Source organism: Phodopus roborovskii, unplaced genomic scaffold, assembly GCF_943737965.1.
Source record: "Phodopus roborovskii unplaced genomic scaffold, PHOROB, whole genome shotgun sequence".
Classification (NCBI taxonomy): domain Eukaryota; kingdom Metazoa; phylum Chordata; class Mammalia; order Rodentia; family Cricetidae; genus Phodopus; species Phodopus roborovskii.
In genome coordinates this window covers 6,550,741-6,566,203 of record NW_026126469.1, presented here as the reverse complement: position 1 = coordinate 6,566,203, position 15,463 = coordinate 6,550,741, and the positions used below count along the sequence as shown (strand labels likewise).

Genomic DNA, 15,463 nt, shown 5'->3' with positions numbered 1-15,463 from the left:
ATGGGAAAATGTAGAGCTTATATGTAGTCTTGGCTGGAGTAGTCTGTGAGGGTGGACTATAATCTGCTAGCAGCTTTGAAGTTGTGAATGTAGAATTGTGTGTGTGAGAGGATTTTTATTGGATGCTATGGTTTGAGTTTGAAATATCACTCGAGGGTTCATGTGTTTGGTTCCAAGCAGCAGCTGGCACTGTTTAGGGAGGCTATGGAACCTTTAGGAGGAAGTAGTCCCTTGAGGTGGGCTTTGCCTCCTTACTGTGAGTTTGTACCCTAGTAGTTTCTGATTTTCTTGCCTCTGTTTCTGGTTTGGCCATTATCAAACAATAATTACAGATCCGATTACTTGAGAAGAGTAAACTGTTCCGTGTAAACGGAAGTTTGTTTTGCCCAGTCCCACTGTTGTTTAGTCTCAAATAAAAACCATAGAGAGGCTTATATTAGTTATAATCTGTTTGGCCGATGGCTAAGGCGGCTTATTGGCTCTCTTTTAATTATTAACCCATTTCTTTGAATCTGTTTATCTCCACGTTGTCTTGGCTTACCGGTAATCTTGCTTCCTCGGCAGCCACATGGCATCTCTGGCAACTCACTCTCTCATTTCCTCTTCCCAGAATTCTCCTAGTCTGGTAGCCCCGCCTATGCTTCCTGCCTGGGTACATCTTGCCTGTCTATTGGCCTAAACAGCTTTATTCATCAACTAATAATAGAAACATATTCACAGCATCCAGAAGGACATTCCCCTATCAGTTCTGAAGGGAAAAAATATTGATCTGGCTGAAGAAATTTCCTGGGCTAGGGAGATGACTCTGAGTAAGATGCTTGCTTCAGCTGGGTGTGGTAGACACACCTTTAATCCAAGGACTCAGGGCAGAGGCAGGAGGATCTCTGTGAGCTTGGTCTACAGAGTGAGTTCTAGGATAGTCAGGACTACACAGAGAAACCCTGTCTCAGAAAATAAAGGGGGGATGCTAGCCTCCCAGTTAGCTCTCCTGAGCTGACAGCCTGAGTCAGTCCTCAGAAACCAGGGGAAACTGAGAGAAGGCTGGGTTTTTAGGACTGCACAGGAAGACAGGGAACACACTGAAGCTGACAGGGTGGCCAGCCTGAGTACACAGCACAGCAGCAGAAGCAAGGAGCCAAGGACTCTGAAAGTTGTCTGTGTGGGCCCACTTTAAATAAATTCCTTTGTAAAAAGAAAGCCAGTTCTTAGAGATTTACCATGTGGCAGTTTTGACACTTGAAAGACATTGGTATGGTTTATGTTCCTCAGCGCACTGCCCCTTACCAAATGTATAGTGCACTCCTGTAACTGTGGCCGGGCATCACCATGTGGACTGGATCAGATTTTCTTGGCTCTGATTTTAACGCCTTCAATTCTATGTTGTAGGTATCATAGCTGCAAATGCTCTAGTGTTCTGCCTATGGAGGGTGCCGTCGCTACATCGAACCATGATCAGATATTTTACATCCAATCCAGCATCAAGTAAGTCTAACTGATGTGAGTTTATTTTGAGGTAGAAATAATATGGAAAGTATGCTTTATATTAATCAGAATGTTACATGAATGAGTTATTTGTCAGTAATTATGCACAAAGTACAAGAGTAGAGCCTGTAAACTCCTTGAGGGCAAGAACCTTGTCTCTCCCTGCTGTAATCCCCAGGTACCTGAATGTTACTTTACACATAGTAGGTCCTTTCCTTTCTTTTTCCTTTCCTTTCCTTCCCCCTTCCCCTTTCTCCTTTCTCCTTTCCCTTCCCCTTCCCCTTCCCCTTCCCCTTTCCTTTCCTTTCCTTTCCTTTCCTTTCCTTTCCTTTCCTTTCCTTTCCTTTCCTTTCCTTTCTTAAATTAAAAATTGAACCAGGCATAATGGTCCAAACTCTGATCTTAGCACTGGGAAAGCAGAGGCAGGAGGATCTCTGAGTTTGTGGCCATCCTGGACTACATAGAGTTCTAGGTCATCTATGGCTATATAGTGTGAGATGGCTCAGTAGTTAAGAGCACTGGGTGCTTTTCCAGAGGACCCAGGTTTGATTTCCATCACCCACTTGGTGGCTCACAACTGCCTGTAACCTCAATTCCAGGATACCCATTGCCCTTCTTCCGGCCTCCTTGGGCACCAGGGATACACAGACATTCAAGCAGGCAAGCAAAGCACCCATATATTTAAAGAATAAATTAAATAAAAAATTTAAAGTTAAGACATATAATCACTGCAGGCTTATTCTTTGAGGAGGTATTAAATGTAATTTTGTGTCTGTAGTTGAAATAATTTCCTCATGCTTTGTTGAGAAGGACAAGGTACTTTGTACTTTAGGATGATCTATGGCTACTTACCAAGTAGAAACATTTGTTAAGGTAGTTTGTAATCTTAGGAAACGCTCTTTTAAAACTATCTTATTTATATTTTTAACCAACTGTTTTGGATTCTTATGTTTGATTTAATAACAATAATGAGACAAGCTTAAAATGAATAAAGTTTCATGGCCTAGTATTGCATGTTTACCACATTCTTTCTCCTCTTGCAGAGGTTCTGTGTTCTCCAATGTTGCTGTCAACATTCAGTCATTTCTCCTTATTCCACATGGCAGCAAACATGTATGTTTTGTGGAGCTTCTCATCTAGCATTGTGAACATTCTTGGCCAAGAGCAATTTATGGCAGTGTACCTGTCTGCAGGTAATGGCTTTCTTCTGAGAACAATGGACTTTGAAGACTCTCTGCCTTGGGGACAGAAGCATGATTATTACAGTGATAGTCTGTACACAGCAAAGACTTGGGATGGATTTGTTTATCAAGTTGTGTGGAAAGAAGGGCATCACAGACAAATTAAATTGTTCATTCCCTACTTCTCATCTGATAGATTCCCAATAATTACTTGGGTTTTCAGTGAGTAAAGCAAAGATTCAGAATATAGTACTATTTAAACATAACATTTTCATCTCACTGGACCCTGGTTTTGTAGTTCAGATCAGCCATCTTACAGATAGATGGTTTCCAGACCTCTTAGCCATCTGGCTCCTTTCCCCTAGTGTGTTCAGTTGTGAGAAAGCTTTAGATTAGCAACCAGAGTTACTGCTGAGAGTAATTTGTATTGGGCTGATGTGATGCCCTTACTGGATCCTTAGCACCAAAAAATTAGTGAGTGTGACTAGGATTGGTAGTCACTTATGCCTGTAATCCAGCATTTGGGAGACAGGGGCACAGGATTTCATGAGAGTTTGGGGCCAGCCTAGGTTACAGAATGAGACCCTGTCTAAAAGGGAAAAGTATATTTTTATACTTAAATTGTTGAAATGTGGCTTATTTCACAGGTGTTATTTCCAATTTTGTCAGTTATGTGTGTAAAGTTGCCACGGGAAGATATGGACCTTCACTTGGTGCAGTAAGTATCGTCTCTTCTCTTCTTTTTCTTCTCTTCTCTTTTTCTTTCTCTCCTTCCCTCCCTGTCTTTTTCCCTCCTTCCTCTACCTCTCTTTCTTTCTCTCTCTCCTTCCTTCCTAGTGTAAATATTTTCTGATCTAATATTAAATTTCATTGAGAAATGATTGTTTATAAGAAAGTTGCAAATGAAAACAGCTTCCGTACACTCTCAGCCTGCTGTTACTTTATGTCTTACAGTATCAGTATGACATTAAACCCCAGTAAATTAACATAGAAACAATTCCTTTGGATATTTTTGTCAAATTTAGACTTTACACGTTTGTAAAACTGAGATTTTCAGACTGTAGCCTTTTCATTTCACTTTTGTTGTGTATTTACTATGCGGGTGGTCTGGGACTTATGTGTGCAGGACAGAGTCTAACTTGTTGAAACTAGTTCTTTCCTTCTTTTTTAAATTTGTTTTGTTGTTTGTGTTTTTGCTACAGGATCTGACTATATATCCTTGTCTGGCCTAGAATTCAGAGATCCACCTGCCTCTGCCTCCTGAGCACTGGGATTAAAGGTATGAGCTACTGTATCTGGCCTGTCTGTCTATCTTTTAACTGGCCTGTCTCTGCTTTTACAGGAATATAGTACATTTTGGAAGAGTACGTCAGAATAATGAGAGCCCACTCTAGAAGTACATAATTCTCATTACACATTTAAATCTGCTACTGTGCCCTGAACACTGGGCCAGACATAGTGGCATATGCCTTTAATCCCAGCACTGTTGCAGAGGAAGTGGATCTCTGTAGATTCCAGGCTAGCCTGATCTACATAGAGTGTTGTAAGTTAGCAAGGGTTCCATGATGTGTTCTGTGCTTTCCTGCAAGCAGAGTGTGAGAGTCCCAGTCTCCACGTCTTCACCCACTCACAGCTATAGTGTGGTTGGGACTTTTCTTTTTCCAATGGCTAGTGATATTGATGAGTTTGTGTTTGTTCTGCATGGATCATCTTTGAATTGTTTTTTTGCTCACTAATATTTTTAATTGAATTTGTTTGATATTCTTGATATAATCTGGAAACAAGTGCTTTGTTAGGTTGTTTAAAACATACTAACATTTACCTCTTGCAGGGACCATCTTTGAGGCCAAGATTTATTAGTTATGATAGTTACATCAGCACCTGTGTCAACAGTGCCTCCAAAAACAGCCTGTTATTCATCTTAACTACCAATCTATGCCTTTGACTATTTATAGAGGTTTGCCAAATATATATACGTTTTTTATTTCCTTTTTTCATGTTTGATTCGACTTTCATTACTAGTTTGTCATCCAGAGCAGTATGAGTTTTTACAATAGGCACTGGATTTTCTAATCGTCCTGGGGAGATTGTCCTCCACAGTGACTGGGAATGTCCGGACCACCTTTGACATGGGGGCCTTTCGAGAGGACCCCCTTCCCCGAAGGAGTTTCCCGATTGTAAAGGGTTTCCTTGGTTATCTCTGGTCGATCTACATTCATTGGTCCAGTGTCAGCCTTTGCCACATCTTCTACATAACCCAGAAGGCTGAGGCCTTCTGTTTGATTCATTCCTGGGAGTGTTATTTCTAGAAATGATTTGCCTACAATTTCTTTTTAGATGTCCTATCCTACCACAGTTAAAACATTTGACATTTTGATATCTTTTCAAACCTTTGGAGATGGCTTCTCCTACCCAAGCTTCTATGTTACATAATTAAGACCTCTGTTATCTTGATGTCTTCTCAGACCTTTAGATATGGCTTCTCCTACCCAGGCTTCAGTGTTATTGTCATTATATTAAATGTTGGCTGTATATAGGACCCATTCATCCAAGGGTGCTGATCTGATTTTTAAAGGCCTAAGCACTTGTTTGCATTGTGAATTCACATTCTCATAAGCTAAAGATTCTATGATTATTCACTTAGAATCTGTGTCTGCTACTTCTAATTGTATTGCCCTAGACAACCTTTCTAGGAATACACTAAAGCGTTCTCTCGGTCCTTGCCTTATCTTGGTATAGGATTCTATCCTCTTCCCTAGTACATGAACCTTATCCCAAGCATTCAAAGCTGCTGTACTGCATAGAGACAAGATGTGTTCATCATAGGTAGCTTGAGTCTCTAGGTCAGCATAAAGACCCTCACCAAGAATTTTATCTTGGGGAGCTTTATAACTTTTCTTTAAGCTCTGAAGTTCAAGAGCTTTTGCTTCCTCTCTCCATAAAGTCCTCCATTCTAATTGAGAGGAGTTTTCAAGGATAGCTGATATTAATTGATCCCAATCCTTAGGGGTTACCTTGTTATTCCTTGTCCATGATTGTATTAATTGCTTCACATATGGTCAGTGCATGCCATAAGAGACTACTGCTTCCTTTATACCTTTTAAATCTTTCAATATTGGTTCCCACTGATATGCAACAACACCTTTTGGGTGATTTTCTTTGCTGGTTTTTCATTAATAGAAACAGGGAAAACTCCCCTGACCCTAAATGGTGTAGAAAATTTTAAGTCTCTTTTATGCTCTGTTACCTGTAGTTCTTCTGATGTATTAGACTGAAGGTCTTCTAAGGCCTGAAATTTATTCAGCATTGCATCTTTGAGTGTCTGAACTTCTTGAATCATATAACTTTCTAGAGACTTCATTGATTCAGTCAGTTTCTTGCTTTCTCCAACTACAAATGACTCCATATTTTTAATATTCTCATCCTTAGATATTATCTGAATGGCATGTAAACTGCCTTCCAGAAACAATGTTCTATCTGCTAGCTTGCCATTATCCTCAGCTATGGAACAGATTCTATCTGCTAGTCTTTCCATCTGATGTTCCAGTTTATTTACCTTATCAGTAGCTTTGTCCAACCAGGAACGAGCTGTTTCTGCTAGCATGTTAATGCATTGCATTGTTTCTGTTTTGGTTATTGAGGCATCAGACATGCCTCAGTAGTGGTTACTTTTATGTTCCCATGTTTTATATTCTACCTGTCAGCTCTCTATTGCCATCTCCAATATTCTGAACCTTTTTCTCTAATCATTCTGTTTTTGTGTTCTAATTTTAAGCTCTCCATTGTCATTTTCAATATCCTGAACCCTTTTTTCCAAATATTCTGTTTTGTGTTCTGTTTTTCAGCTCTCTATTTTCATTTTCAATATTCTGAACCTTTTATTCTAAACATTCTGTTTTACATTCTAATTTTCAGCTCTCCCTTGTCATTTTCAATATTCTGAACCTTTTTTTCTAAACATTCTATGTTTTGTGTTCTAATTTTCAGCTCTCCATTGTCATTTTCAATATTCTGTGTTTTGTTTTTTAGCTCTCTATTGTCATTTTCAATATTTTGAATCCTTGTTACTAAGTCTGTTATGGTTTGTACAAGTTCCTTATTGTTTGCTCTAATCTCAAACCATTTCTTTAAGAATATAATAATGATGAAACCCATTGCTATTACAAAAAAAAATGTATATATTGGTTAAGTCATGATTTTCTTCTGTTAAAATTCCTTCTATATATGAAGTAAAAGAATTCCTAAAGTCCTGCGTTGTAAGATTATCCACCATAGGTATGGAACAATTAATCTCAAATATTATATTAGCTTAAATTGGGAAGAATGTTGCAATTACCTTAGGTGTAATTCTGCTGTCCTGGAACTTTGATGCTTTTAGTTGTAGATCTCAGCTTGTGGTAGTTACGCCTGGAGGTGTACCACCAAATAGTGTCCAGCAGCAGACGATCCTTCTCATCTTGGTCCCTGTAGAATAACTCTTAACAAACTAAAGCAAGTGAAATTTTGTTAAATGAAGGAGTGAAAGGAGCCTTGTGAAAATTGCGGGGACTGCAAGGTTAACAGGTGTTGCCTCCGACTGGTACCGCTGGGCCGTGGAAACACACAAGCGGGGTGTTGCGCAAATGCAACGTGGGGAAATGGGCAAAAGATGAGAAGCTATGAGTACCTTCTGAGGGCCGCTGTGGAGGTAAAGGAGTTGTAGGGCAGAGGCGAAAGTCCCACAAGCTGCATTATGTCCACCTGGTTAGGCAAGGGACCCTGTCTGTTCAGGGATAGTAGGGGAAGGGAACAGTGTCTGCTGCCTGGGTGAAAACCAGGTCCGGTGAAAATCTGGATCCCTCTTCTGACACCAGATATTAATGTTTAATAAGGATCAGGAGAAACAAATAGGCCGAATAGATGTTTATTCAGGGAGAAATAACTTCCAACATAGACAGATGAACACCAGCAGGTTCCTGGTCCCGTGCTGCAAGCAAGAGAGCTCTCCGAGCCCCCTCCTCAGCCTTAGTTCCCCCAGGTAATGTCTGCCCCTGTCTCCACCCCCAATGGGCGTGGTCTGTGCCACAGGTGCAGACAAAGTGAATATCTCACTACAAACAAGTGCTTTGTTAGGTTGTTGTTTCAAACATACTTATGTAGCTAAGGCTGACCTTAAGCTTCTCATCCCCTTCCCACTACCTCCAAAGTGCTGGGATTGTGGGCATGTACCACCTTGCCTGCTTTTATCAGAATTTTAACCAGCAAACTTTTTTAGCCTGTCTTGTCTTTTCAGGGAACAATGTCTTTCAAAGGAGTATGCTTTTAGTTTGCACAAAATTTAATTTACTTATTCGAGGTCCCTTTTGATGTTGCAGTGAGGAAAGTTTTGCCTGACCCAGTCACAAAGATTTCACTCCTTTGTTTTATTTATTTAATTCTGTGGTTCATTTTACACCAGCTCTAACATCTTAGCACAGATCCATTAGCTATTAACATTTTGCCTTATATCATCATTTCCTCTCTAACTACATTTACTCTTTTCAGAATCATTTGAGCAGAGTGTTTGTGTGTGTGTGTGTGTGTGTGTGTGTGTGTGTGTGTGTGTGTGTAGAGAGAGAGAGAGAGCAAGCATGGGCACATGTGCACAATGTGTGTGTGTAAAAAGAGAGAGAGGCAGACACAGTGCACTTGGCCACATGTGTGTGCTGTGCCTATGAGGTCAGGGGACAGCTTTTGGTGCTGGTTCTCCTTTCTGCTTTTGGTTCTGGGAACTAGGTTCAGGTTCTCTCGGGCTTTAGTGTTAAGTGCTTCTATGTGTTGAGCTACCATCCTCAAAGACAACTTTCTTACATCGTGTCTCTTTGTTTCTAGATACTTCAGCATATACTTTCTAGAAACAAATATCTTTGAATATCCCATAGCACTGTTATTACATAGCTACTACATTAAACTTCATAATTCATATTCCAATTATGGAAGTTTTTTCCAGTAATGTTCTCCCTAAGCTCATGATTATATTTAATTGTTAGGTTTTTCTGGGCTTCTAAAAGCTGTTACATTTCCACGGGTCATCTTTTTTATGCCACCAGTGGTTTTGAATAAAACAGGGTGGCTATTGTGGATTTGTCTTGTTCTTTAAGATTCAGTCAGCTTGTCTGTCTTGGGTGGGAATGTTAGACAAGTTTGTCCTCAGGTACCAGGGCTACAGTTACATGGCGTCTGTTTGCCCCATCTGGGGTTACTGTCTCAGCTGTTGTCCACCTTCTGTACTACATTTTCTTTTAAAATTAATATGCAGTCCATGAGAAGATGTTTTTAGATATATAAATACCATGTTCACCAACCTCCCCCTTGCATATGCTCCACTGGGAATAGTGTCTGTTGATTACTTTAACTGAAGTCTGTTTTCACTGTGAGTCTCATTGCAAAGGAGACAGGTCTATCCTCTTAGCTAGTGTCTTCTGTAACCACGCCTCACCACAGCTAGGATTAGCACTGGCATAGCACTGCTGGCTCTAGGACATAGTTGATGTTTTCCACGCTATCCTTCTGTGGGCTGGGATATTACACTGCAGACTCCTACAGATTGTCACAATTTGTCTTTCTGGCCTAATACTCGACAAGAATGACAAAGAAGTACTTTGTAGTTCCCTCAGTGGAGATTTTATTATTTTTAATGATAACTAAGATTTGTTCTCCTTAAATAGGCAGCTCTGAGTTTGCCGTGACGTGTTAGAAAAGGGACAGTTTTAAGTGCCTGCCACGCTGCGTTTTACCCTGTTCTCTGCACTTCACACTTGGATTCTCTAGTCCTCTGCCAAGCTGTGCAGCTCACCTCCAGCCATGGTTTCTCTGTGCTGTTCTCCAGGATGCTCTTCCTGTGCTGGGTTGGGATCTGACCTGAGCTCGGGCAGCTGATTGCTCTGAGCCTGGTTTTCCATGTGCTGCCTTGACACACAGCTCCTCCTGATCTCAGAATTACTCATTTTTCTAAGATGTCTTTCTTGTTGTGCTATAAGGTCCATGAAGGTGGGAACTATTTGTTCACCTCTGTGTCTCGAGTACATAGTATCATGCCTGCTATGTTAGGATTATTTGAATGAATTGTATTATGAGAGCTAATGTAAATAAGAAATTATGATCAAGTTTTTGAGCTGTTCCACCATTTAGAAGAATTAGGATTGACATTAAGAGAGGTTTGTCAAATTAGTGTATTCCAGAAAAATACCTCACAGCCACTATAAATTTAAATTGTAAAAAACAACAAAACTACCCCATAGTTCATTAGACAGTGTTTCTTTGGTATGTGCATGTTTAATGCTACCCTTGGAGCTTATTACAGCCACATGCTCATTGAGTGGTATGTTTAAGTTCTGCATAGTGATAGTGTAGTCTGTTTCCAGCATTGTGTGACAGCTATTTTCCTTTTCCTGATACTGCGCACATTCATGGGGGAACATTTTAAAGCTGTGTGCTCCCCTCCAGATGTGGAGTGCATCAGCCTGCCGAGAGCCTGGGCAGCCCAGGGTCTCATGGTACCTGCTGTCCTCACCGCTGTGCTCATTCCCTTGCAGTCAGGAGCAATCATGGCTGTGCTTGCAGCAGTCTGCACCAAGATCCCAGAAGGGAGACTCGCCATTATCTTCCTCCCTGTCTTCACCTTCACAGCGGGCAATGTAAGTACCTGATGAAGTCCTGGCCATAGCCTTGTTCAGGCAGTGACTGAAATCTTGCCTTTAAATTGCAGTGGAGGATCAAAATCATCCCATTTCTCTTTTCTCTCCCTGGCTTCTAGGCCTTAAAAGCCATCATTGCCATGGATACAGCTGGGATGATCCTGGGATGGAAATTTTTTGATCATGCAGCACATCTTGGGGGAGCTCTCTTTGGAATGTAAGTTTGAGCTACTTACTCTGCCCGCCTCTTACCGGCCCCGTCTCACTGGTGTACAGAGCTGGTGCAGCCATTTCTCTCCCTGCACCCCATGTGTGGGAGAACTCAGCATGTCTGGGTAGAAGCTGGTGTGGGACCACGTTCCAGTGTGGATGGTACCCAGCATGTGGTACATGTAAGTTCCAAGCTAGTGGCCTGAGGTTCCTGTTTAACAGTAGAAACAGGCATGACTGGCATTGCAGTAGAAAGCAGAAATTTAAATACAAACCCAGGGCCTCTTTTTGCAGCACTCCAGACTGAGTACACAGGGTGTGTGGTCACAAGCACTGTTGAACTCCAGGAAACAAAACAGAAAGTCTTTCTAAGTGAGGCGGCTGCCCTGGATGGGCTGAGAGCTGCTGTGCCTGTATAGTTTCCATGGTGATTAAAGAATGGCACTAGCTCTAATTGTAACAGTCTGAGATACAAAGTGTAGAAAAGAGGCTATGGTTTGCAGAACTCTAAATTTATCTGTACTTTCCATGTATTCTCATAGCATCTTTTCTCCTGCTGGGCTTTTATTATTCTAAACGCTGTCTTTTCTTTTATTCTGAAATTAATATTATCAGATGCACTTTAAAGTCCAGGATCTGAAAAGCAGAGGGAATCCTTTCTCTTCGCTTTTTTTTGTGTTTAGTAAGGATTCAGAAACTAGGGCTGTCAAGAGGGCTCAGAGCGTAAGGTGCATGCTGCCCAGGTTCCTGACCCAAGTGCAAACCCCAGGACACATGTGGTGGAAGATGAGAACTGGCTCCTGCAAGTTGTCCTTTGACCCACACAGGTGCATACATACACACACCCCCCATGTACACATGCACACATCTGTACACATACATGTGTATACCCACACACATGCACACCCTCACACTGTACCATAGAATTACAACAGAGCTGTAGAGACCTGACCTGCTGCTGTGTGATGTGTTAAATCTGATGCTCACAGAACTCCATGACCCAAGGGTTAATTTAAGTTCTTCAAACCCTCTGAGATGTTCCGTTCTTCAGACCAGAAAGCTGCATAAAGATGGGTGGCTCGAGGCAGGTGTGAAACTGCACCCTTTTCATTTCAGATTTCGGGAGACAGATGGGGTGGATATCTATGAGTTTGAGGCCAGCAGCCAGGGCTACATGGACCCTGTTTCAAACACCACCACCACCACTTCCCCCCCCCCAAAAAAAAAAAAAAAAAAAAAAAAAAAAAAAAAAACTAAAGGAGGAACGGGTAATTTGACTAAGGTCATAGAGCAGTAATTGCAGAGTACTAGCTTGTTGCTCTGCTGCATCTGGAAAGAGTAACCAGCACTGGCGCCCCTCAGTGGTGATACACAGCCTAAGTGTGGGGGCCGGAGTTCAGTGACCAGAAGCAGCACAATATCTTCCTGACTTAGGCTTTGCCACATCCCTGGTTATCTGTGTTCAGGAGTATAATCTAGTATAACTTGTCAGACTGAAGTGTTCAGTTCTGCTCAAGAGATCAGAAAGACACCCTATTCATGGAGAGTTCTTGACAAGTGGCTCACTCGAAGGGTCTTACGTTGGAGTTTGAGGGCTGTCCTTTTCTCTTAACATTGAGGAGAGAATCTTTCTTTAGCTCCAGAGAATTGTGTTACTTGCCTGTTAATTGGTGTCTTTTGTTTGTTTTTAAGATGTTGTCTTTTTATGTACTTCCTGCCTGACCTCATATTCAATATCCACCCCAAGCTGTCCTTGAACTTATGGCAATTCTCACTCCTCAGCTTCCCAAGTGCTAGGATTACAGATGTGTGCCATTGTGTCCAGCTTTCATAAGCAGGAATTAAAATTCTGGTATAAGTCAAGCCCTTTACAATAAATAAGCATTTTCAGATATTTTTAACATGTTGAAACATTATGTCGTTGTTTTGATTCCAAAGTAAAGAAGATAGAGCACTGTTTAAGGTGTATTTTTATGTGTATCAACATTTTACCTACATGTATGTCTGTGTACCACATTCATGATGTGACCACAGAGGGCACAGGAGGGCAGCAGATCCCCTGGAAATGGAGTTTCAGACAGTTATGAGTCATCATGTTGATGCTGGGAGGTGAACCTGGCTCTTAAGGAGCTCCAAAGTGCTCTTATCTTCCATCCCTTAAATCCTTTATACCTTTTGTTTTTTTCTTTTTGAAACAGGGTCTCACTATGTAAACCTGCTCAATATGTAGATCAGGCTGACCACAAACTCACAGAGATCCTCCTGCCTCTGCTTCTACCTCTGGCCTCTTGCCTCTGCACCTCTGCCAGTATTAAGAGCATGGCCAGGATGCCCATTGCCTTAAATATTAAAAGTAGGTCTAGGAAAAGATGAGTTCAATAAGTCTACCTCTGGGAACATGAAGTCTGTTTGGAGAAGTAAGTATACAAGTCAGGGTTGCAAGAGTAGAAGGTGCTTTCTTAGGTTGCCATTCTCCATCAGCTCACATCTTCCAGGAGCCAGTGCCCTTTTCCTGGAGTCTGAAGATGCCCTAAATTAACTCCATGACCTGTGCTTCAAGTAATTTACAGCAATGCCATCCAGTGTCACTCAGCATCTGGGAGATGGCCTTCATGTTGCTTTGTGAGCGGTAGTTGGATCACAAGGTCTCAGGTGTGGGTTTTCCTGCTTTCTGTGAAGTAGTTGGAGCATGGGATCTCAGGTGTAGGTTGTTTGTGTGCAGTAGTTAGGGCAGAGAGTCTCAGGTGTGTGTTGTCTGCTCTGGTGATTCCTAGTCAGAGGACTGTACAAATTAAGGAATTGTACTTTTGACCATCACTGCTCATTGCCTGTAGTCAGCATTTGGATTGGCAGGCCTCCTTCTGTGTGGGCAGATGGAATTGCAGGAGGTATATATACCACTATAGTCCTTGTTAGCAAATCCCACACCTAAAATTTCTTATTCATGGTAAAAAAAGATTCATTGTACCTTTGGTCAGACCATGTCTGACACACAAAGCTATTCCCATATTGAGCAAATTATTTTCTTACACACTTGTTCCCTTTGGTCTGTAATGAGAAAAACAAACGTGGGTATGGTTGTTTATGCCTCTATTCCCAGCTTTTGGAAGGCAGAATTGTCATGATCCAGCCAGCATGGGCTACATTGTGAGAACTTGTCTCCAAAATAAGTAAACAAACATGATGGTTAACTTCCAGGGAATAAAAAAGTTACAGTTTAGGGCCTCTGAGGTGGACAAAGGCATTTCCCACAAAGCCTCACAAACAGTCCCATCCCTGGGACATACATGATGTTCTCAGACCTCTACACACAGACCATGGCATCCGTTAGTCCTCCCATGACATAAATAAAATGTACAGAAAAATAAGTATAAGGAACTGTGTAAAGCGGTGACATAGTTCCAAACAGCTACTCAGGCCCATCCTGCTTTTATCCTTTATGTATCATAAATAGCAAAGCTTTGTATCAAATTACCTGGTGTATTCAGTTTTGAGGAGTGACTATGGTCCTCCCAGCTCCAGTTCCAGGGAATGCAATGCTCTCTTCTGTCCTCCAGTATCACTGTACATACATCATGCACAGACATGTATCCAGGCTAAACACCCACTCACAGAAAACAAATACTCTTTTTAATGAAAACAAAAAAGCAAAACAAAAACAAAACAAAACAAAAACAAAAAACCCTGGTGTTACTTGGTGCTGTGATGATGCTTGTGTTGCATGTCATGTTGTTTGAACATTGAAGTATTTGTCTTTCTCCAGATGGTATATCACTTATGGTCATGAACTCATTTGGAAGAACAGGGAGCCTCTAGTGAAAATTTGGCATGAAATAAGGACTAAGAAAGGAGGTGGCTCTAAGTGACGAAAAGCTGGCCAGTCTAGTGCATCTGTTCCTTGCTGCCTGGAAGACTCAGCACCTGGCTGCCCCAGTGTTTTTCATGTTCCCAGTACTTGTCTCCTTAGCAAATGATGGCAAAGTTGTGAAATAAATGTTTATATCTCTAGTTTGTAAATGGTGTTTGTTCCTTTGGAGTGCTGGTGCTCTCTGGCAATTTGCTTTGCTCATTAAATATGACATTCTTCATGCTTGGAACCTGTGAGGGACCCTCAACAGATTGATGGGACCGTGGAGGAGCTTTGGTTTTGTGTCTGACCTGGCATCTACTCAGCATTGCCTCTGACTTCCTTTCCTGGACTGGTCAACAGTAGAAAGTTGAGGGCATTTTCTCTCTGACATAATCTGAAATACCAGCTGCCACACTTCCAAACATTTCCCTAAATGACTTCTGTGGCAGTGAGTGACACAGCCAGAAACTTTTAAGGATTTACTTTCTAGGTCAAGATTCCTAAGAGAAGAGAAGAGGGGCTTGGAAGACGCTGAGGCAGAAAAGTACCTGCCGTGAAAATGAGGACCTCAGTGTGGATCCTTAGCATCCAAAGAAAACCTGTTGTAGGGGCACACATCTGTAGCCCCAGTATGATGGATGGATGAACCCCTGGGGCTCATTGGCTGGCTGGGTTGACCAATTGATGAGCTCCAGCTTCAGTGAGAGACCTTGTCTCAAAGGGATGAGCATAACGTGATGGAGCGGGACTCTCAGTGCCCTTCTCTGCCCTCTGCACATGTAAGGAGCACATGCTCATGGGTGCTAACACACCATTACACCAAGTAGAATGGGCCACCATTGAGGAAAACACATGGCTTCTACCTGTGCTCTCCACATGTGAACACACACATGCACATGACCCTCATGAACTCACCAGCCCCATCCCATCCCAAAATGAAGGAAATAACTTGGATAAATATAGACTTGTTTCCAACCTTTGGTCTAAAGGTATATGCTGCAATTAATGTATCTTTTGCAAATACAACTGTTTTCTGGAAATTTCCATTCACACATCCCACTGTTCCCAACCATATGAGCAGACAA

General features: G+C 41.7%; 1 protein-coding gene across 1 annotated transcript in view; it reads left to right on the top strand.

The window, feature by feature from the left end:
- Nucleotides 1–14,545, top strand: part of Parl (presenilin associated rhomboid like) — a 30,484-nt gene extending 15,939 nt beyond the window's left edge. Inside the window, exons 5-10 of the mRNA XM_051191140.1 lie at nt 1,387–1,482; nt 2,526–2,675; nt 3,311–3,381; nt 10,217–10,318; nt 10,438–10,535; nt 14,292–14,545. Coding sequence (XP_051047097.1) covers nt 1,387–1,482; nt 2,526–2,675; nt 3,311–3,381; nt 10,217–10,318; nt 10,438–10,535; nt 14,292–14,394 — 620 coding nt within the window. The 3' untranslated portion in view covers nt 14,395–14,545. The remainder of the gene's footprint in view (nt 1–1,386; nt 1,483–2,525; nt 2,676–3,310; nt 3,382–10,216; nt 10,319–10,437; nt 10,536–14,291) is intronic.
- The last annotated feature ends 918 nt before the right edge of the window (nt 14,546–15,463 follow it).